The sequence below is a fragment of the Nicrophorus vespilloides genome, unplaced genomic scaffold, assembly GCF_001412225.1.
Source record: "Nicrophorus vespilloides isolate i.1.1-1 unplaced genomic scaffold, Nicve_v1.0, whole genome shotgun sequence".
In the NCBI taxonomy this organism is placed as follows: domain Eukaryota; kingdom Metazoa; phylum Arthropoda; class Insecta; order Coleoptera; family Silphidae; genus Nicrophorus; species Nicrophorus vespilloides.
In genome coordinates, this window is record NW_017097824.1 from 45950 (window position 1) to 69136 (window position 23187).

General features: G+C 26.6%; 1 protein-coding gene across 1 annotated transcript; it reads left to right on the forward strand.

Annotated features, from left to right (window-relative positions):
- The first annotated feature begins 8564 nt into the window (after positions 1–8564).
- LOC108561091 (N-(5-amino-5-carboxypentanoyl)-L-cysteinyl-D-valine synthase-like) lies at positions 8565–22945 on the forward strand. The gene is made up of 3 exons (XM_017918883.1): positions 8565–8660; positions 22419–22551; positions 22614–22945. The coding sequence occupies exons 1-3, from the start codon at positions 8583–8585 to the stop codon at positions 22943–22945; spliced, it is 543 nt and encodes a 180-aa protein (XP_017774372.1). The 5' UTR covers positions 8565–8582.
- Positions 22946–23187: the final 242 nt, after the last annotated feature.

Below are 23187 nucleotides of genomic sequence, written 5' to 3' on the forward strand. Positions count from 1 at the left end.
GTTTTGCAGTTTTTTTTTACGTTTTTGCAATTGCGTTTCCGTAATTATTCAAACACAATAAACGATTTTCATAAGCGAAGGCTACTCAATCAAAAGACAATTTCTGCTCCTTTTCTTCGTTTTTGCAAAGTCCGCTAGAGTTTCGCCTCGACGCCTGAAATTGATCGAATTATATTCTAACAGTTAATTTGCTTTCCGTTCACTTTCACTTGAGACAATTTAGTGTTAGGAATGAAGTCTTTATTATATAACGAGACGACTTACGTCTGTAAGCATCTCCAATAAATTTAAGTAAACGTTACAAAAGTGATTGGTTAGAAACGTGATTGAATCATTATTTTTTTTTTATTGAAAATCTAATAAATAATTGAACAGAGTGATTAATTATTAGCTTTATTTTTCTAATTTGAAACGGCTAACTTCAAATGATTTCGATGATAATTGTCGCCTTTGATGTCACACTTGATATGCTGAGATTTAAGTATATTGGCGTTGCAGGTCAATGCGACTTGGCTTCTGAAAATCAAGCATTCACTCGCATCCTCTCACCACGTTGGAAGGATAATCTGCATTTGATCAGAACTTATACGGTTTGCACGATGCGCAGTTGCTTCACCTTCGTAATTGATGACTACAATTACCATCAAGCAGAATTGGAAGCTCGGTGAAACCTCGTGTATTAGACTAAGGTCGGTGCGCAATCAAAGTATCGGTTTCCGCGAGGAAAATGTCTCTTGGCACATTGAAAACTGTTCTTCTTTTGGAAGACATAAATCAAGTACCTTTCACCTGTAACGTAACTCGGACGATCGTATTTAAAATTGAAATATGTCGTATAGATTTATCATCAATTAGAGTGGAAAATAATTAATTATATATATTAAATGCAAAAGAAAGAAATGTTGAGTTAATAACGACAAATGCAAATGTTTTTTGCGGAACGAACGGAACATATGCGGGATTTGTAAAATGCGAGTCCTTGATGTGAATGTAATCACAACTGCAGCGGGGCATTATTAATTAGTTAACAAAAGGTTCCTCATTAACTTCGCAGCGCTGCTGATGAACGATAATCAGCAATTATGATTAATTAACAAATTGCATTAGCAGCTGCAAGGCAGATCGTAGTTCCTGTCTGCATTCTAATAATCGTATAACAAATGCTAGGAGTATCCCAAGTTAAAAAAGAAAATGGTGTCTCAAATACTTCTGAAGATAGATACATTTTTTTTCAAGATATGAATAATTCTAGAAATGATTTTGAAGATAGTTGTAATTATAAAAAAAAATCTTTAATCTATAATAATTGTTTTAAATTATTTTGGCAAAAGACTATGAATTCGATATTTAAAATAGAAATAAAAATTGAATGAAGTATATTCAAGTTAGCCTCATTATTAAAATAAATAATTATTTAAATTAGATATATTAGAGACTTACTAATTTTGTCGTTTTTTTTTGTTGTAAAAATAAATAGAGAAATTATTGTATAATATTGAAAATACAAGTATAGATAGACAATATGAATAAATCACTAAATTATTCAAGTAAAAAAGTGCTTTTGCACGTAATACCGACCTGAAAAACTACAAAAAAAAGTTCAAAATAGTTGAAGGCTCATACAATTCAATCCGTATTTCATAAATAACCTTTTCGGTTTATGTAGTGTTTTTTTTTACAAATCCCGTTACGTTCTAGCTGTTCACCTTTATTTCCATGTATATATGTAAAATCTTCCTTCATAGATGTGAGCAGTTTTTAGTTGCTAAGCCTAACCGAAGGATAATAATCCCATGTGTTGATTATAATTATAGATTATTTTTTTAACACACACAATATACGTGTTTTTTTAATATAATTTTTCTTCCGCATGGAAGTAGTTCAATTCTTTTACGTTGTAATTCACATCATGAATAACGTTATACGAAATCGTGTTTTATTTTCTATATTTTATCTATTAATATAATATAGCACATATTTGCTATATGCGAAGAATGGATAATATCCAAGTGACACGTTTTTAACTGTTTTGCCGTGAGACTACATATTTGATTGTTCCTCGTTTTAACACATTAAAAATATAATGCTACTCATATGTTGATAAACGCTGGTATATAATAAAAAAAAAATAAATGTTTTTCTCTTTAATCTGTATATAAATATTATATCCAGGACGAAGCATATCTTGGAAAATTGATTCCAATTTCTCCTACAACTAAATTTAATTTTATAAATACGTGAAATATTATGATAAAAAAAGTGTCTGTTGAAATAGTGTCTAGACTCTAGATACACTGTCCAAATCGGTTGAGGAGAGGAGAAAGAAATAGAAGATTTAAAGCAAATATAAACAAACCAAAATATAACTGATGGTATTTCAACAATATTCACATTTTTAACAGTATTTTAGTAGTATTTTCTCATAATTGCACAAAACTCTATATTTGGGCTCGGCAAGCTTTTCTGCTAGGAGAGCATATTTCAGAAATACGGAAGTTCGTCGGGCACCATAGGACAAAGAGGTGGTACCGTTTTGAGGGAAGAGTGTTGACTTCCAAAAATTGTACTTCTGATACTTTAAAGCTTTATGCTTACTTGCGAGCATTTTCAATCTTCCGCTTATAAAATATCTAAATAGATCAGATTGTAAATAAATATGAAAAGATGAAAAAGCTTTAATCTTTGCAAAAATTGTAGAAAAAAAATATATAAATAAAATACGTAGTGTACTTTCCCAGTGTAATCTGCATAGGGTCAGCAGTTCAGAACTTTCCAAATTCCCGACGAACGCGAATGATATAATGCGTATGATAACTATTCAAAAAAAGAAAAGCGAGCGTAAATACTTCGTCTCAGCTGAACCCTGTTATCTGCCCCATTTATTATTCGATTTAACACAACAACAATGAGGCTGTAATCAGTCCATTTCGAATCTTAACCAAGTTAAGTCGAGTTAATAAAAATAAGTGCGTCATGCAAGAATATGGGATTTTTTCGCATCAGATCGACAAGGTATATGTTTGATTAAATTATTAGTATTTATTGTTTTTGCTGAATGGATTAAAAACCGCATTCCGGGTTTAAATTTGTTTCCAAGTATGCAGAACGAACCCAACCATCAATCGATGTGAAACAACAAATATAAAAAAATAGACGCAAAACGACTCTACCGCTGTAAACAAACATTATGCAACTAAATTGGAATTAATTAACATCGCTGTTTATAAAATTCATTGGTCGTTTCGAAATGCGTTTCATTCTATTTTCAATCGAGCTACTGTACTTTTTTGTGCATTTCATGTTTGTTTCAATTCAGAATCACGACATTCGTTAGCCTTAGCATTATTATTCCGACTTTGGAATATCCATATTTGTTTTCTTAATGCGATCTTAATTACCAGCCGATGTGATATTACTGTTATTTCCGTTTCGTAATTTAGTTTCCCGTAATGAATAGATAATTGGGAAAGTCTCAAACTAAGTATTTCTTTGATAAATCATTTATTTGCATAGATAAAAATATAGATAAAATAAACATTATTTTATAATACACAAGTTTTTATTTATGTTGATTATTTTTTAAATTTGTATTTATCTTCGATTAAACAGGTTTAAAATAATCATGAATATTCGGACTACGCAAATTTAAATATAAATTTAATAATATAAGAAAAAATAGGCTATATTTTTTATTATAATTAATATGATTTTAATAAGTTAGAAATATAACGGTGTTTTTGCTATAATAAAAAATAATTAATGCAAATTAATTTCGTTTATTTTGCTTGTGAACATCCGCATTATTCTGATCTATCTATATATTGAACGAAATTGATAATATATATAATTATAAAAATAGAACAGAAATCACCAGATTACATGTACATAATTGCTTAAACTATTACTTCAAATTACAATGTATATTCATTATTCTTTAAAATAAATGTCACCAAGCAAAGTGTTTTGTAATACTAATTATATTAACATTATAAAAATATTTATAAACTTTAGTAATAATTAACTTAACTTTTTTGCGATGAATTTTAAATGAATAATTAAATTATTGAAAACATATTAATAGAAATATTAAAATTATTTCATTCGGTTAAAATTATACTTGAAGATTTTTTAAACTGGTACGACTTTTAATTCAACTGAACCGAAATAATAATGTTCGAGCATGGCCGGATGTGTATTAAAAAATTAGAGCAATTTAAAGTACCAAATTGCATAACGAAATCGTTTGGACGTTTGAATTCTCATCGTTTAATTTCTTAATCGTTTAATTTAAGTAAATTATTTTGGACGCAATTATTAATTATGTAAGCTCCGCATCAAATCCTGAGTACTGTATTGTATGTATTATGTATCATTATGTTATAGATTTGATAATTTTTATTAAAATATACCGAAAAAAAGAGACTTTATTCTATGAAGGAAACACATTTAGTTTGTTTTGAAATAGTGAATCTCAGCTGATCGAAGGTAATTCGGACTATACGAGATATTGAATTTATAAAACTTTAAAAAATCTTAATGTGCTATATATAAATAATAATATACTATGTAAAAATAGGTTTTTGTTTACTTTAATACAAAGTACGACTTTTATATTTTAATCATTTTATTAGGTAAAAGAAAAATAGATAAAAAAAAAGACAGTAATTCTAAAAAATTATGTTAGTTTATGTGTGAATAGCTGTAATTTCTATTTAGTACTTAATTTCTATATCAAAAGTCTAACATAATTAGTTACATAATACAATGGTATTTATTTATGTTTATTTTTTATTCAAATTGCTGATTCATTTCACTACAAAAGAACATTTGAAAAATATTTATAGAACAATATCTAGTTTATTATTCAACGTTATGTATTATTATAAACAGTCCAGTACTTATTTTTCTACGTCGCAAATGTGACTTGATTTAATTTCTTTGATATTTTTTTCATTCCAAATTTTAAGCTGGAACAGTGATTCTCAAACTTTTTGGTCCGCGACCTACTTTTGGACATAAACATTTTTTGCAATCCCCCGAAGAATGAGTGTGTAAAAAACAACCAGGATTGATGTGTTATTATTTTTTTGCGACACTGCAAATATTTTATGCGACCAACACTTTGAGAATCACTGGGAAGATGAAATATATAAATAATATAATAGTTATTAGATTCAATTACAAATTCTTGGTACTTAAATAAAATGTATAAAATAATAAAATATATATTATAATATAAATACTTTACAAATAAAAACAATATTTACAAACTTATAATAAAATTATGATCCTGAACACCGATTTTAGGAAATACTATTAGAATGGAAATTTTCAAATATTTAGTTAGAACCAAAAAATGGAGTTTAACCTACTTATCTATATTTATGTGCGTGTGAATCTAGACGATAAGGAGAGATTGTTTATTTACATCTTGTAAATCAAGTTGTCAGTTTTCGTAAATCAACATTTTATTCTGCGAATAAATACAATATGTACATAATGTGAACAATTTAAATCGTCTTTCAAAAAGTACATAATAGCGTGTTTCGTAACAACTAACGTAATTAAATACCGTCGAAGAACTCTTGCTGTTATTTACATAATAATGTGTTTTTAATATTTATTATATTTTCCCACTGAGATTCTCATATGTATAGATAATTGCAACTATTATAAGATGGATATCCTTATAAATAAAATTACTTTTAGTGAATTAACTTAATTAATTTACATGCATTATGGAAATATAAACAATAACATATGCAAATTCTGGTGAAGAATAAATTCATCATTCCAAGGCACGTATTTTTTGTTCGCTGTTTCTCTTTTCTGCGATACTTTTACTTGGCAGTGAAAATGTAATAAATGTATTTGCTACCGAAGAAAAAGAAAACTGCATAGTCAGAATGAAATCTTGAATGACGCGATGTAAATATCAAGTGTGTTAAACCGGGAAACCCAAATCTACGATGCATTTAATCATGAATTCCAATGAAAATCAACAAAGAAATACGTCACATACGATTATCATATTACCAGCGTTTCTCGACCTATGGGTCTCGACTCAAAAATGGGTCAAAATGACAGCTGACACCCTGTGTCAAAGCTAGGAAGTGATTAAAAACTCTGAACAATTGGCTCGCTTTACTATTACAAACAAAAATGATGGGTTGCACGGCTAAAAGGTTGACAAAAAAAACTTGTATTGCCACTGAGTAAAGAGAAAATACAGAAATAATGTATGTATTTGATTACATCTGAAATCGGTAATTTGTGCAAACGTTCGATGTCTCAAGGTCTCTTTATTGTGGTGCAAAAATAATTAAATATTGTGAGAGAATCGATTAAAACGTTATATCCGCAAGGTTTCTATAGTTATAATAAATTATTGTAATATGCAGGCTATTCACCTACAAGTCATATGATCATGCACAATTTCCGACAAGCATTATCAAAGCCTATGAATAAAAGATTACATAGATTGCAAAATGCATTGAAAAATGAAAATGTGCTAGGCGCGTAGTTGCCAATCCATGAAGTGTTCAAAAATCTCGCAGCAATTGTGGAAACATGACCTTAAATTGTGGTTTTATGCATTTGTTTTTATTTAGTTTTTTTTTTAAATTTTTAAATTTAAATAAATCTTTCAAATAAAAAATAAAACCTTAACAACTTAGATATTGTTTTTTGTTTGTACAACAATTTTAATATATTTCTTTTATAATTGAAATTCAATTTTCAGTAAATACAAATTTGATTATTTATATAAATTATTTGCTTGAATGTTTAATAACAGATTTATATTGAACAATTAATGATGACCGTTATAGATATTTTCTCATGCATTCCTTTTGGCAAATTTAGTATAGTAGAAATTAGTTCATAATATTATTCGTTTCTAAATATAGAATAAAACGGCAAACATTACAAAAGTAAAAGCAAATTATGTTATAAACAGGTATATGGCAAAATGTTATTTTCTTTATTTTTCCTTATTGCTACATCTTTTATTCAAGAGACAATTTATGATATTTTTTACCTTGTTTGTTACGTTTCTGTTATTACCATAATAATTTAATGTGATTTTTTTAACCGAGCGGAAAAACCAAGGTCGATAGCCCTTTAACCATTTGTATCTTATTTTTAAAATTTACATGGAAATGTTATTTTATAATAATTTGAATTGTTCCCTCTTAGCCTGAATGTGATCTCTCTAGGTAAGCCTTCTGTCCAGATGCAAGCCTAAATATTTGACTTTTGTTCATTTGTGCTGATCTAGGCCATTAAATATTATTATTATCATGTATTAGGTATGAATATTTTTTGTACCGATTTCATTCCATTCACTGATATTCTTATATTTTTTTAGTCATTCCTGTAGCTTATCAAAAATTTCCTGAATATATATGCAACTGCTGAATTCTTATGCGGTGCCAAGATTGTTCTATCATCAGCGAATGTTGCAATCGTAGTATAGTTAGTTTTAGGAATGTCTGTCGTTTATAGAATGGTCATAAAACACTTCTCTGTGAAATGGATATAAATTGGTGTACTCGTCTTCAATGTATACCTGAAACATTATATTCTCCAGATATATCAGTTTATTTGACGTTATAATAGGTTTCAATTGGTTAGCAAGAATATTTTCAAATACTTTTGATAATATCGGTTAGAAGCTTATTGGTATTTACTTAGTAAGTATAAGTATATTTACCAAATTTTCAAACAATGGTATGTGCTATTGATAGGGTTCATGGAGAAAAACTTGCTATGAAATACATTGATTACTATTATAAACAATGTAAATAAAACGCATAAAAATAATAAATTAGTTCGTAATTTAGTAGAACATAATATCATTTAAATTAACCTAAGACAAATTAAATTAAAAATCGAGGCTAATTTAGAATGTTAATCGAATATCTCTTAAATTTAGTTAACTTTTAGATGAATATGCTAACAAAAAATAAATAAATAATTATATTATTGTATGTAAAATCAAATAACAATTACTGTCTACATATAATGTTAATATTTCAATCAATAATTTTAGATACTTGTATTATTATATTAAATCTTTATTTTATATATTTATATTTTATATATTTAATAGATGAATCACTAATAATAGAAACAATAACATCGAAGGAAGGCTAGTAAAGTCTATGCAATAATAAAGAAATTAACGTGAGATCCGATTACTTCATGCGCAACGTTTTATCTATATATATGTGAGCATCGGCATTTTCCGTCGAACTTATGCAATATCCAGTTAATTATATATTTCCATGTTTTCTGAAAACGATATATATCTTTTGGCAAGTACAAGGATCACGAAAAAATAAATAAAAGGATTTTATATGTTTCTGTAAAAAATTCATTATTTTTACCGGGCGATGTGCCAGGATTTGCGTTTCCGGAGCTGACGGCGATGCACGTTATCGCTCCAACAGGTTTTCAGTCGACAAACAAGTATCCGTCCTCTTTTAAGTGAGAAACGCACGATATTTTTTTTCTATCCTCCTGCAACAGTTACAAAAGTATAACTCTATAACCATTTATTTGTAAACATTCCTGCTGAGATGGCATCCAAAGTTACTCCCTTGAACTACCAAAACTTTGAGAACTTTGTTGTGAACAAGAGAAACACATCCTCAAAGGTAACACATTTTTTGTTCTTTTTTGCACAGACTTAGATCCAAGTAAATAAAAGTGGTGTCGAACTTTTTTATTATATAAGAAACAATTCGAGAAAATTTATGGGATTGGTAGAAAAGTCAATAGCTTTCGTTCTTTTTTCTTAATCGATAATATTAAAGTTAATGCGGTCAAAGACCTGACGCAATCTATGCTTACTGGGTCTTTCTTATGTCGAATGTAATTAGTGATATAGCAATTAACTCATTTTATATCTCGACTTGTACTTTATATTATGTATCAATGTTCTTAATGGATTATATAATTTATTCACTTTTTAATGCTTTTTAACATTTACATTACTAATTATAAATTTAAATTGTAAATGCACATAAAATAACAATTTATAAAAAATATCATACGTACTACAAGAAATGTTGCAAAAAAAGGAAAATTCTTACACTATTTTAAGAATTGTTCCACGTGAACCAGATTATTCTAGGTTGCACAGATGTACATACTAATATTTACATTAAATCGTCTTTGCTGAACTAAATTTAGTTATGTAAATGTGTTATCTCAAATATTAATGATTTTCTTAGAAAGAAAATAATAATTATTTATTTACACTAACTAACGGGTTAAGATGTTAACCTAATAATTAGGATAATTATAAATAGCAAAAAAAAAATACAATTAAATTTATTCTATAGAAATTAATCTTATTTGAAAGTCACTTAAGCATATCTTGCTTAATAAATAGCATGTAGGCATATTTTGTAATATTTCAACACTAATACGATTAATTTTATATGAAATATGCATGTAAGTTTCGTAATTCGGATTTTTTTTTAAATAAAGTAATAATTATTATCAGAAATATCATTTTCGAAAAACAATAATGCAATTGAAAGTAATGTTGAAAATACTAATTCAGATTGAACTAACAGTTTATTGCTTCAGACAGATACATGATTTGATAGTTTACTAAAGTTAAGCAATATAAGTTTTTTTAGAATATTTTGACCAGAAATTTGATTTATACTTTAATAACAAAATATAAGATTATACAAAAAAAAAATAAAGGAAAAGTTAGAAAGTCTTTGATATTTTCTTTGCATTTAGAAATAATAATTTGTATTTGGGCGGAAAGACCTCAGTCAATAGCCCTTTGGCCAGCATATTAAATTATTATTATTATTATTTTGAAAATATATTTTTTCATTTTTATAACAATGAAGGAAGACTTTTGACAAAAATAAACATATTTTTGTTTGAATTTCAAAGTTTATTTAGACTTAATATATTTGTTCCTTATTTTGTAGACATATTAAAATAATGGAGAACTCTCTATATAAGAACTCAATAGAACTAAAATAAGAATTTTGATACAATTAGTATGGCAATTCTAATAACAAATTTGTTATTAAAATTTTCTATAAATATAGTAAGTATTATTTGTATACTTGATTGATGTAATAAATAATTTTTTATCTTGTTTTTGCAGAATTAAGTAAACGCTTAATTTTCTTTACAATAACATAACATTTATCCTTAACAATAGTGTAACTCTCATTTCTCTATTTCGCAAAAAGTTTTGATATAATTAATACAATGAAAATTTATTGAATTTCAAAGTCTACTTGTCATGAAAATTCTGATTAAAAGTAGTAAATATTATGTGCATCTATGATTTATGTTTACTTTTGTAATATCTTTTTTTAGTCTTATTAAAATAACTAGGAACGATATATTAATTCTTATCTTGTTGTTGCAAAATTCAGTTTTAACTTAATTATTTTTATCATTGGTTATTATTATATAATTTGACGATAATTTTTTATGATAATTTTTATTTTCTGGGTAACATGAATTATATAAACCAACAAACAACATGTTAAAAATAACGTAAAAATAAGTCTCAGTTCTATTTTTTTAATAACTATACGGCACTAAACAATGGATGGAATAAAATACCCTTGAAAATATTGTAACTCACATTGCTCCATATACCTAAACATAGCAAAATAGCATAATTATAATCAATTACCATCCTAGTAAAGGCAAGTTAATTTATTACACGATTGGAATTTTAAGCGTGTCATTGATATAAAGCATCGTTTTCCGCAAACTCAACAATTTTACAAATTTAGAAAATAATTATGGAAAGAAAAACTAGTCAAATCTTTAAATTAAAAAAAAAATGCAAGAATATAACAAAATAAAAACGATTTATTTTATTTTGCATAATATATTCATATTGTTTTTGTAAATTTTTTGTTATTGTATTATTTAGAAAACAACTAGATTATTATAAACAACTTAAAAATGAATTACGTAACTTTGATAATTTATATACTCGAGGTCATTTTTATAATAACCGATGACAATTTAGAAAAATAAGTTGAATACAATTTTTTTTAAAATATAGTCTTGTCCTAAAATATAAACTATAATTAAAAAATGTGGTTTATAATATTTGTATTGTTTATATTTTTATATATGTTTTAGATATGAGAAAACATGTAGTAATCTTTTTTATAGTTAATTAACTGAATTGTTAATTGAATTACATATTTTTCATCTATTTTCAAATTGGTCAAAAAAACTTTTAATATATGTGCATGATGCAAATAAAATGTCAACATGTATGACAACAAGAAATATCTGTATGTTAGGAAAAACTTGTCCAATAACAATATCATAAAAGATCAAAAAAATCTATTAAGGTTAAATAATCGTTGAAAAAAAAACTTGTTTATTATAATGCTAGAAAATGTAAATTTATCATTATAGACATCTCACAAAAGCAATTAATTAAGTGATGTAAACAAAGCAGTTAAAATATTATAATAAAAAAAAACAAGGTCCATAGCCCTTTGGCTAGATGGAAATTTATTTAGAATTGATGTTTATTCACTGATTTTATTACATTTCTAATTATTTGAATTTATGTTCCTTCTTGTCTGGCTAATATTTTTTTTATTACTGCACATATTTTAGAAGTGTATTTAAAAATATAATATATAATAAAATCCATTAATGAACTATCTAAAATGATTCTTTAATATCTATGAATATGATTGTAATTTCTAAAAATATGATTATTTAATATTTTCTAATTTTAAAAGCTTTTGCTTTTATTTGTATTATGTATGTTATGTAATGCGCAAAAACCTTAATTAATTGACCTTATTTATGTTGGATCAAACTTGTTTTATGAAAGTTGCGGAATTGCAAATATTTTTTTGTTTATTTTATAAATTTATTGGTTTTTACTATTTTATATTTCAATGTATAATTAATCTTAATATTATTACCAAATATAACTCGTAAATTGTAAATGCATGAGTCTTCTATATCTAAACGTTATACTTCGATTAATCCTGATTCATTATAGACCGGTTTGAAAATTTCAAAACAATCTAAATTTTAATTAAACAACATGAAAATGAATTCTAAAATAATAAAGAATTTTGGGGCATCGGTATAAAAATATATAAATAAGTTGTATTAATTTTAATAGAAAATAATAATATTGCCAATTTCTTTGCAATCGTGATATTATTACCAATTTATAGGTCATGGTGGAAATTAATTAAAATAAACATAATTTATTTAATCATCAAAATAATGAGTAAACAAAATTAGTTATCAAATAAGCACATTAAAATGTTTGAGATGTATATATAAAATATGAGCTTCATTAAGGAAACCAGTAATATTGTATGAATTGCATTAATTTGAATTTGAACTGTATCCAAAAATATGTCTATTAGTTATTTATTAATATTTACCTATATAATTTTATAATCGTTTTTCTTTTTACATTTATTTTAATTATCAATTTGCTGATATGATTCTGTTTAATAAACTTTACCGATGGAAACTATATTTTTATGTAATTATTTACAAATAAAAATCAATGTTAAACATTTATTACTTCAATTTATATGCTAAATCTAGTGGTTTAAATTTCTTCAGTATATTTATTGCTTTACTGTGGTCATGAAGGTTAATAGCCAGTACATTAATTTGTTATTCCAGCAAAGCTGTTTCTTATCATTTTTATCGATTAATATAAAAACCTGTATTTTTTATTCAGGATAATAGGATTTTATTGATTTATATACAAAAAAACAAGTAAAAAGTAAATAATATATATTGTAAAAGTAATAAGTTCATAATAATCGTAAGTTAAATCATAATAGGAGTTGATAATACACCAATCAACTCCTATGTTGTGTCTCAGAGAAGGAAAATATGGACACCGTCGGTTGTTTTGTGCTTTTGTGGATATGGAGTCTTAGACGTTGCAAATTTGAATTAAATCTATTTGGTTAAATATACAGTAAGACTTCGTTTAACGATGCGTGACAGAGCGCTAAACAAAACAGCGAAACAGAGGTCATTTTAACACAAAAACAAATTTTACTTTAATTTTACGTTCTAATTATAGTAATTTGCATAATAATATATATTTTATATAACAGAAACATTTGCACACAGAAATAATAAGTTTATATTTGTGATTCAGATTCTGGCTTTTCTGATATTTTTGATAAAATTATTTAGAGTCATTTCACATTTTCTGTTTCATTCATTAAGGAAATGTTGGCAGCATCCAAAACGCCTCTTCTTGGTTGCTTTCATTCCTGTCAAAATCATTTGCTACAATTTGATCAAGGATTTCGATTATAGTTTCTAAACTTCTTCAGAACCATTATTTTCGCGTATTTTGATTGTGAGTATTTGATGGAAGACGTTGGTAAGGCCTTCACCAGAAATCTGCAGTAACTCCTTAATATTTTACTCATCTACATCTCAAACAAGCATAGATTCTAGAGAAGCACAGCGCAAGTATTCAGGAATAATCGTATTATATACGAATCAATGAAATGTCGCGATAATTAATATATGGGTAAATTTTGAGCTTTTTAAGGCATTTATAGTAAATCAGCGTGAATCGAGACAGCGAGACTTACTGTAGATTTATTTGTGTTTCGGCGATTGTTGAAGAGTGAGTGAAGACTCAACGTTATAACTAAGACTATATGGTTCATAATGTTTCTTTTAAGACTAAATCTGAAGTACATAATCTACATACGAAGTTAACTATTATTGTTGTGATTGGATAGGACTTGATTCATAATTTGTTGACTAAACGTTTCCTTCGGAAATGGGATTGTTTATCTTATTCGCAGCCGGTTGCTGCTTCCGAGGAGATTTTTCATTTCTATGATATTTCATATTACTTTATAAAAAGATTACAATAACGTTGCTCTCATCGTTACGAACTTTTTATGATTTAATGTAAGCACTTAAGCACCCACTCTGATATAACTATAGTCAATACATTTTTCTCTCTCGTACTGAAATTATGTTCAAAACTTCGATTGCATCTTTGGTTCGATTGAATTCCTTTTTCATTTCAGAAATAAATTAGTGAAGTTATGTAAGATTTTTCTTGTATAGAAGTTATATGTTGAAATATTTACTTATATAGTAATATCGTAATGATCAATTCAACTAAATTTGTAAATTCAGTTACTTTATTTGTTTTAACCTACATAGCTTAAAGAAAATTAATCAAATTATTTTCAATGGAATTTGAATGATTATATTTAGGCTACAATTACTAAACTATTAGAATATTAGGTATGCTGCATATAATATTGTTGTGACAACTCATAGTTGTGGCTACAAGTGTAATTGTTATACTATTTTTAGTTCGGTCATTTATGTTTAGTTCATCTCCAGTATTACTTGAAAGTTGATAATCTAAATACATATAATACTTGGTCAATATTGTTAATAGTAATTGGAAAACAAATGTATGCAAAAACATTTCTGAATATTATCAAACTTGTAAAATAATATTTTTTAAAAATATAAATATACCGTATTTTTCAGACTATAACTAAATATAAGAATATTTATTACATTAGTCAAATTTATTACAATAAACAAATAAAAATAAACATATTTATATAATCATAATAAAATAACAAAAATATCAACTATTATTATTACATAAAAGACCATCAGATTCACCATAGTTTTAAATACGTTTCTCTACGTCTTCTGGTAAAAATATGGTATATATTTATTTTTCATAATAATAAAAATGGCAGCATAAGATTTCAAACTATAAACAAGTTTAAATCTTGATGAGAAGTCAATAATTATCTGGAAGAGACTTTTTTGTTCTCAATATAAACGGCTTTTTCATATGCTTTCGTTCTAAGCGATCGTTTCCAATTTGCCAATACGTAGTACGACCAAGTAAACATAAATATTTTAGTTTGGTATTTCCTTATTAATAGTAATTGAAGAACAAACATCATATCAAAAGTAACATGATCTGTGCAGGTATAATTTACTCCAAATCACCATTTCCTAAACCGTGATTTAAGAATATTATACACTTCTAAGAAATGCTATAATGCGTTACTAAATAAAAATAGAGTGTATTTTAATTGTAATATTTATTTCTTAAAAGTATAATTAACGAATACTTCTACTTCATAATTGTTTTTTCTTTGAATTGAATACATTGAACCTTTTTGAGCATAAGTAATTATGATCTACTTTAAAACACGTCAATACAGACAATATGGTTTCCCCAGTTATTTTCCTAATAAAGAAAAATAAATAAAAACAGAACCTAAAATTGTTATAAATTTAAAATGAATACACAAGTGATAAATTATTAATAAATTAATTATATAGACTAACTTATCAAAAAATCTAATAATAAATATAACAGATCTATATTATTACAAAATAATATTTTTTTAATACTATACATAATTTTTAATATTTTCTTTCATCGGGAATTTCCTTTCAATAGTTGTTAATAATTAAAATTATTTATATTATATTTATTTACTTTATATTTTGTATATCATACTTTATCGGTCACAAAATATAACATTTCATAAACTACAATATAAAACTAACTAAAAAAAATATATTTTCAATAAATAAATAAATGCAGCAATACCTCGTACATTGTAGATAATTCATTTTGCCAATATCCTGTCCGGACATTAGAAACTGGACTAAAAAAGAAACTAAATAAAATAAAAATAATTTAACAAAAAGAGACTTGAGTGTCTGAAAGGAAAAAAAGGACATAAATCCAAATAAAATTGTATCTAATTTTTTTGGAATTTATTTTGAGTAGCTTGTTTTGAAAATTTACTATATTGTACTATAGTGAATGCGCACTGAACTAAGCCTTGCTTTGCGATGTACATCTACCTAAAGAAATTACAATTTAAATAATTAAATAATCTTCAATTAAATTACAATATTTCATAATAATTCGCTTGCTTATTTATAGTCAAAATATCGTTTTGGATATTTATCAACTTATAAATGTTTGTTCTGAAGAAGATAAGAGTCAATAATACAATATATTGTTTTATTCAAAATTAATAAAAAAAATCAAACCAGAAGATTCCAAATAGGAAACAAGTTTAAAGTAGGTATGATAAGAGTCAACAATTATCTGATAGATGTTTGTTTTTGGTCTTATACATAAGCGGCCGTTCACGTGCATCCATACGAAACGAGAATTCCCCATGTTTATCAGCTATCTGTTTTGGACAACTGAAACTTTGGGTTTTTCTTTTTTCGTTTTCCATTTGGCGCGCAGTGTAAACAGAAGCACATTCTACGGTGGATCTGGTCGCCATCCCTACCAACTACTATTCTCTACTCGAATCTAGCCACTACATAGACATAGGAAGAGGTACACACACCTACCCACCCGATCACGCAATTCATAAATTGGCCCGACCATAAAACTTTCAATTCATTCAAGCCAGAGCAGCAAAAGCGGACGAGACGCGCATTACAACAGAAGTGCATTATTCATAAACGTTTATTGTACATCAACAATTTAGTGCAGTTGCAGTGCGACAGTCAGCAGCCAGTCAGTAAGTCCCCGTTACAAATTACAACATTCGATACACTTCATTAAATACCAACAAATCAACGTTATTGACCCAATAATTTCGGTCCAGTTCGTAAACACGCGCCGCGCCGTATTTATTTGTGTTTATAATACTTTTTTAGTTTTGTTCTTTTGCCAATAAATTCTTTCCTTTCAATCTTCGTCCGACTTCCGAAGGACTCGGCCACCGAAATCGGTACTAATTAATATCCAGCACTTCCATTTGTCAGCCGACGTAACCTTCTTCATAATTCTAAAACACATTCCTCGTACGTGAAATATAAGCGAAGAGACGAGACCGGATTGAGGTCGACGCGTTTCCATCCCGACTTTTTTGTGCGGTCAAAATCAAAACAAGAAACGAAGAAGTATGAGAGCAAAAAAAGAATAGTAAAAGTCGAATATTTCGTAATCGTTAACGGCTCAGCTTCTCTTCTTCGACCGGTGATTACTTCATCGTGCATTATTAACAAATATCTTTGTTCTTCCTTACTTGAAAGAACTTTCCGACAAAACCGCATTCACATATTCTGTGTCGATTGCGAAAATTGCGAGAGTTAATTTCCATTTACCGTGAGCGTCGAGCATTGAGCCAACGAATTATTCGTATCTAAAGGAAGTTATCCGAGTGGAAAAGTTAGCAAGGACTAAGCAAAAGGAAAAATTGTTTGCTGCAGGACATGCAGTGGTATATAGAAAACGGTTCAATTGTAGCCGTCTTGAAAATGCTAATGAACCAATCATAATTTATGTAAAAAGATTTTTATAGTTTTCTCAATTCAATGTCTGCGAATATTAACATACCATTTTTTAAACGTAATATATTCTACAATACAGGATAGTTGAATAAAAAAATTCTATAATTATTACGTTTGGAGTCATAAAAACTATTTATACATACTCAATAAATAATATGTTATCTACTCAATTATAATAATCATAACTTGTTTTTCTTTTGCAATTTCTTGCAACTGCATCTTATATTAATAATTCAATAAATAGATATGCTATATGTAGAATATAAAATAACTGGTATATTCACTACTTACCAAAACTCAAATATTATTGAAAAAAATAATGTTAAATACATTTATAATATAAAATTACATATAAAAATATTGATCAATTCGACGCAATTAAAACTGCATACATAATTTACAAACGTTTTAATTTACAGTTACATTTAATCTTTAAATGAAATTATTAATTCAGATGTTTAGTTTACATTTTTGGGTTACAATTTAATATTTCATTTATATTAGTTTCTTTGAATTGCTTTGCTCAAAAACTAGTCATTGCAAATAAACAATTAAAGAATTTAAAATTAGTCAATAAAAAAAACTTATTATTTTATGAAATCATAAACACAATATATTTTAATTATATGTTTACTGTCTATAATTTTAAATGTTCTACAAAACAAACACAAATTGAATTTAACTACGTATGTCGTTATTGAGTATCAAATATAAATGAAATAATGTGCTACAAAAATATTATTAATTATATATTTGTTAAAAATATCGTCTAATTGATTAATTTCTAAAAAAATTATAAAATAAACTATTATGATGTGTACGTTTTTCATCAATTATTCTGAAATGCAGATTACTTTGCGTAACACAAATAAGTACAGCGTTTGAGATTAATTATAATTATTATCATCATTTAATTAATTAAAAAAAACAGATCCTTTGATTATTACAGCCATTGTGTATTAAATGTTATTGTAATTTATGATAATTAAAACCATTACATAAATAGCAACTTTCTAAAAGAATGATCATTCTATTGTTAATCAATTATTTTATATTTTAATTAGAAGATTGCTTATTAAAAATTTTACATCATTAATATTTATGTGAGTAATATATATTATAAAACCTAAATTTATATTAATAGTTCCAGATGATTGTAAATACGTTGTATAATTATTGCTATATTGTATTGTGCGAATATCTAATTTATACTTAAATAAATTGAAATAATTTATATAATAAAAATTATTAAAAAAAAACATTAAAACTGCATTTAAAATGATGTTTATTATTATCATACAAGTGAAACCAATTAAGGAAATCAATTGACATACTTTTAAGTAAACAATTTAAATGAATTTTTCATTAAAAACGAACAAACAAAAAAATACACAAATATATAAAGAAGGCGACTAATAGTCGAATAGTTAAGTCGCCCTACCCATGCGTAAGTGGTCACAGGCTCAAATCCTGGTCAAGCCAGGCCCTTTGTGAGCCCTCTCGGTGCTTACAGCAATAGGGCCATCGTTCATCACAGATGGACAGTGAAATGAATGAGGTTCAGCATATGGATGAAACAATAATAATGAAAATCTACTTTAAATGATATCCTTGAGATAACTTAGAACTGATCTTGTTTTGTTTGAGTGTTATAGTTTTCTTCTGATATCTAAAAATTTTTGCGAAATATTTAAATCCATGTGACAAGTTTCTTTTTTTATACTAATTCTGCTATTGCAAAATTATTATTCATTTCGTTCGACTTTCTAATTATTATTAATATATTCCAATGAATAAATTCAATTTCAATACCAAAATAAGTTAATTTTAATCATTTCATATTATATAAAAAAACAACTGATTATTGTTGAAATGCAAAATTATGTAAATAATATTAGAAAAGTATGTTTTGTATCAATTTATTTTACATATTTAAAACAAAAATAAATAAAAAACTACTGTGTTTTAAGTTTTTTTTTTCGGATAGAGCATATTCGCGATGTTCTAAACTATTTTTTTATTGAAAACAATTTTGATTGAAGAAATTAACTCTGAATAAAAAGAAAAATAGTATTAAATTATTTAAATAGACAAATTCAATACCAAAAGTAATTGTTGTTAATCATTTCAGTTTTAAGTTGAAAAAAAAAAACTTTTTATTTATATTCATGAAATGTAAAAATAATGTAGACGATTAGATAAGTATTATTTTTGTTTTTTTAACTATTTTTTTTGTTAATTTATGTTAGAATTGATTGACTTATTTTGAGAGTTAAGACGATTAATAGCCGAATGGTTAATCGAACCCTTTGTGAACCCTCTCGGTGCTTGCAGCAATAGGGCCATTCATCACAGATGGACAGTCAAATGAATGAGGTTTCAGCTGAAGGTCCAGCCAAGTCGATGGACAATGACAGTATTAAGAATAGCAGCAGATTCACAGTCAAAGGAAATAGTGGAGACGCAGTGCATCAATATACTACTGATATCCAATGAATAAATTCAATTTTCGATACTAAGATTTTATTCTAATAGAAGATATTGAAACCAGTTGTTTTTTTTAAGAAAAAACTAAAAATGTTTGAATAAAATAATAGTTACATTAAGTATTTATAATATTTATTGATATAAATATATTCAACACTTCATTCAATAGTTTTTTTTTCAATTAATAATTGTTAATTGGATTTACTAAAAAAAAGTTTTATCATTTATAATATATGCCTCAAATGTTGTTTGTTAAAATTGTTTTTATGCGGTTCTTTGGATTACAAGATTTTCCTCTTGAATTTCACTAAAAACAAACAACTGCAACTTCTTTATATAAACAAATATTTCCATAAAAACAATTTTTACAGATTTCAACTCTAGTTGAAAAACAATAACCGCACACTTAAATTTACATCGTAAAGCGCGTTTCTTTTGTAACGTTGCAAATAATGCACAACAATTATTAAAGATTATATATTTTATTTTATAGATAAAATATAAATAAATAATAGTCATTAAAATTATTAACAATAAATGAGTACATACATACAAGCTAGTAAATGTTTTTTTTGTAGTGCTAAAAATAATAATTATCTAATCTTAAATTGCAACTATTTTTTTTATTTGTAGATTAAAAATAGTAATAATAATGGTCATTAAATAAGTAATTAAGATAAGTAACAATAAGCATATATTTAAAAACGAACTTAATAGCGGTAAAAATGACCATTTATTTTTTGATTTAAATATAAAAATACAGAAATAATAATAACGTTAATTACAATACAGCAATACCTCGCATAGTGCAGATAATAGGTTCGGTCAATAACTCGCTCTGTTTAAAACCGTATTTACGATCAATTATGTACAAAATAAATAGGTTCATGTAGAATTTTGTTAGAATTTACTTTTATTTCGCATAATTAAAATTTAGTTTAAAATTGATATAATGAATCCATGGCATACTTTTATTAGTCACTTTAAAAATAATGATTTTCCATAATTAATCTAAGATAAAATATTACTTTTTACTGATAAAAAAATTCTATTAAACTATTTTATTCTAATGATTTTTTTAAAATTATATATTTAAAAAACAATTTATTATTTAAATTCATAAGATATTTGTTAAAGTTATTAAAAATAACCCTCGATTTTTAAAATTTTATATATTTTTTTAATGTGACATTCGTAATTTTTTTTTGAATAGAATATATTAATTCCAGTTTTTGTTGAAGAAAAAACTCTTTATACGATTTTTTTTATTAATAAAACCTTTGAATAAATTAATAGCAACATTGACTTATTATTTAAATTTATGACTTATTGAATTCATTAAATGTAAAGACGATTAGATATGTATGTTTTGTAAGAATTTAAGTGATGTGAATAGTTATTTTCAAAATTTTACATATTTTTTTTATTGAAATATTTAAGATTTTTTTTTCTATTAAAGGATATTTACTTTTTGTTAAAAAAAGTATAAGCGCATAATAATGGTTATCACTGGTTATCAATTGTACCTAACAAATTTTTATATATATAGATAAAAAAGTAATAATAATAACAGTCATTCAAATAATGAACAATAAATACATAATTAAAAAATGTGTTTTTAGCCTACTTTTAGCATAAGGATAATGATAATTATTAATTAAACTGAATTTAAGAATTTTTTAAACTTTTACTTATAAAAATTTAATAACATCATTAATTATGATAAAGGAGCATAGGTGGATAATTAAAATAAAACTCTATTTTTGAAGAGTTAATTATGACGATTAACAATACACTCATAATTTAAAAGGGGTCATTAAGCCTTGTTTTTCTCGCATAATAATTATCTATAATTAACTACATCTAAGATACATTTTTACATTTTATAGATACAAATATAGTAATATTAATGTATCATAATTTCTTTCCCATCAATAACTCATCATTTAAAGAGTGTGTAATCCGTATGTGTTTGTCAGCTGAAAAAATAATTAACAATAATTAAAATAAATTTATTGCGTTCATTTCTGGAAATTACTACGTTGCAATTACCTACGAATACACACATAATTACATATATAATAAGCTGGGGAAATACAGAAATTTACATGTGATGTAAAATCAAAGCTAATCACGTTTTGATTAAATTTGAATATTTGAAGAAGAAAAAATGAAATCTACGAGAATAATTATGTTTGTGACTGAAAATATGTCAATGCTTCTATTAAACCAAGTACATTTTTTGAAACACTTCTAACCTTTTGCGAAACACGCATAGCTTAACAAAATTGTGGAACAAGGACTTGCAAGATTGATTATTAAAAAAAACGAAATAATAATGAATGTATTAATTGCATAAGTAAATTAAGTATTGCAGAAACCGCAGATTTTCAATAGTTTTCGATTTTCCATTTAAAACGTGGATAGAGGTGCAAATTATTATAAGTTATTCTGAAATGGTGAAACGTCCTTAATAGTTTATTGTTGTTGTATAATGAATTAGCGCGTCACTTCACGGATGATTGTGTGAGAGGATACATTGATTAACTTGTATTTTTCTGTTTCCACTAAAGAAAATGGGATCAATTCCTCATCTTTCGATACTGAAAGGCCCGAGCAGATCGTTGAAATCTGAGACGAACTTGTGCAGATTGTTCGAACAAGTAGCAGTCGGCGTTTCGGAAAAACCGGCTTTGGTTTTCGAAGGTAATTTTAGTATAAATATATGGTGAATTTGCTAAATTAATATGTTGATATTTTGCATTTAGATCTCGGGGAAGTCAAGAAGACCAGTTACCATGACCTGAATGCAACTGCAAATCGCATTGCTCGCTTGATTAAAGCGACCATCGTGGATAAGTCGATTCCACGCAATGCCGATGGAGATTACATAGTGGCGATTTGTATGCAGCCGAGCGATGAATTAATCTCGGTGCTTCTGGCCGTTTGGAAGGCCGGTGCTGCCTACTTGCCTCTGGATCCGACCTTCCCTGCTTCGCGCATCGAGTATTTCGGATACGCTGTCACGAAGGTTAAGGCCGTCTTGAAGATGCCCACTTGTTCAGTTCTGCTATATGGGAAGGCCTTGAACTGCCATTGAAGTCTGTTAAGGAGCACGTTGTGTGGAAGACGAACGCCCTTCGGCACTCCCGTGCTTCCTGAGGTGTATAGAACGATGGCCAAATCATCTTTTTCTGAACTTAAACGATCCTCGAGATTTCCAGAATCATACTCATGTGATAAACAGAACAGTTCCTTCGCAGAGAACTTGGAGACGGCACCAAAACTCTCGTCCTCATTCTCGTAGATCACCAGAGCCGGCTTGGATTCCCGAAGGATGTG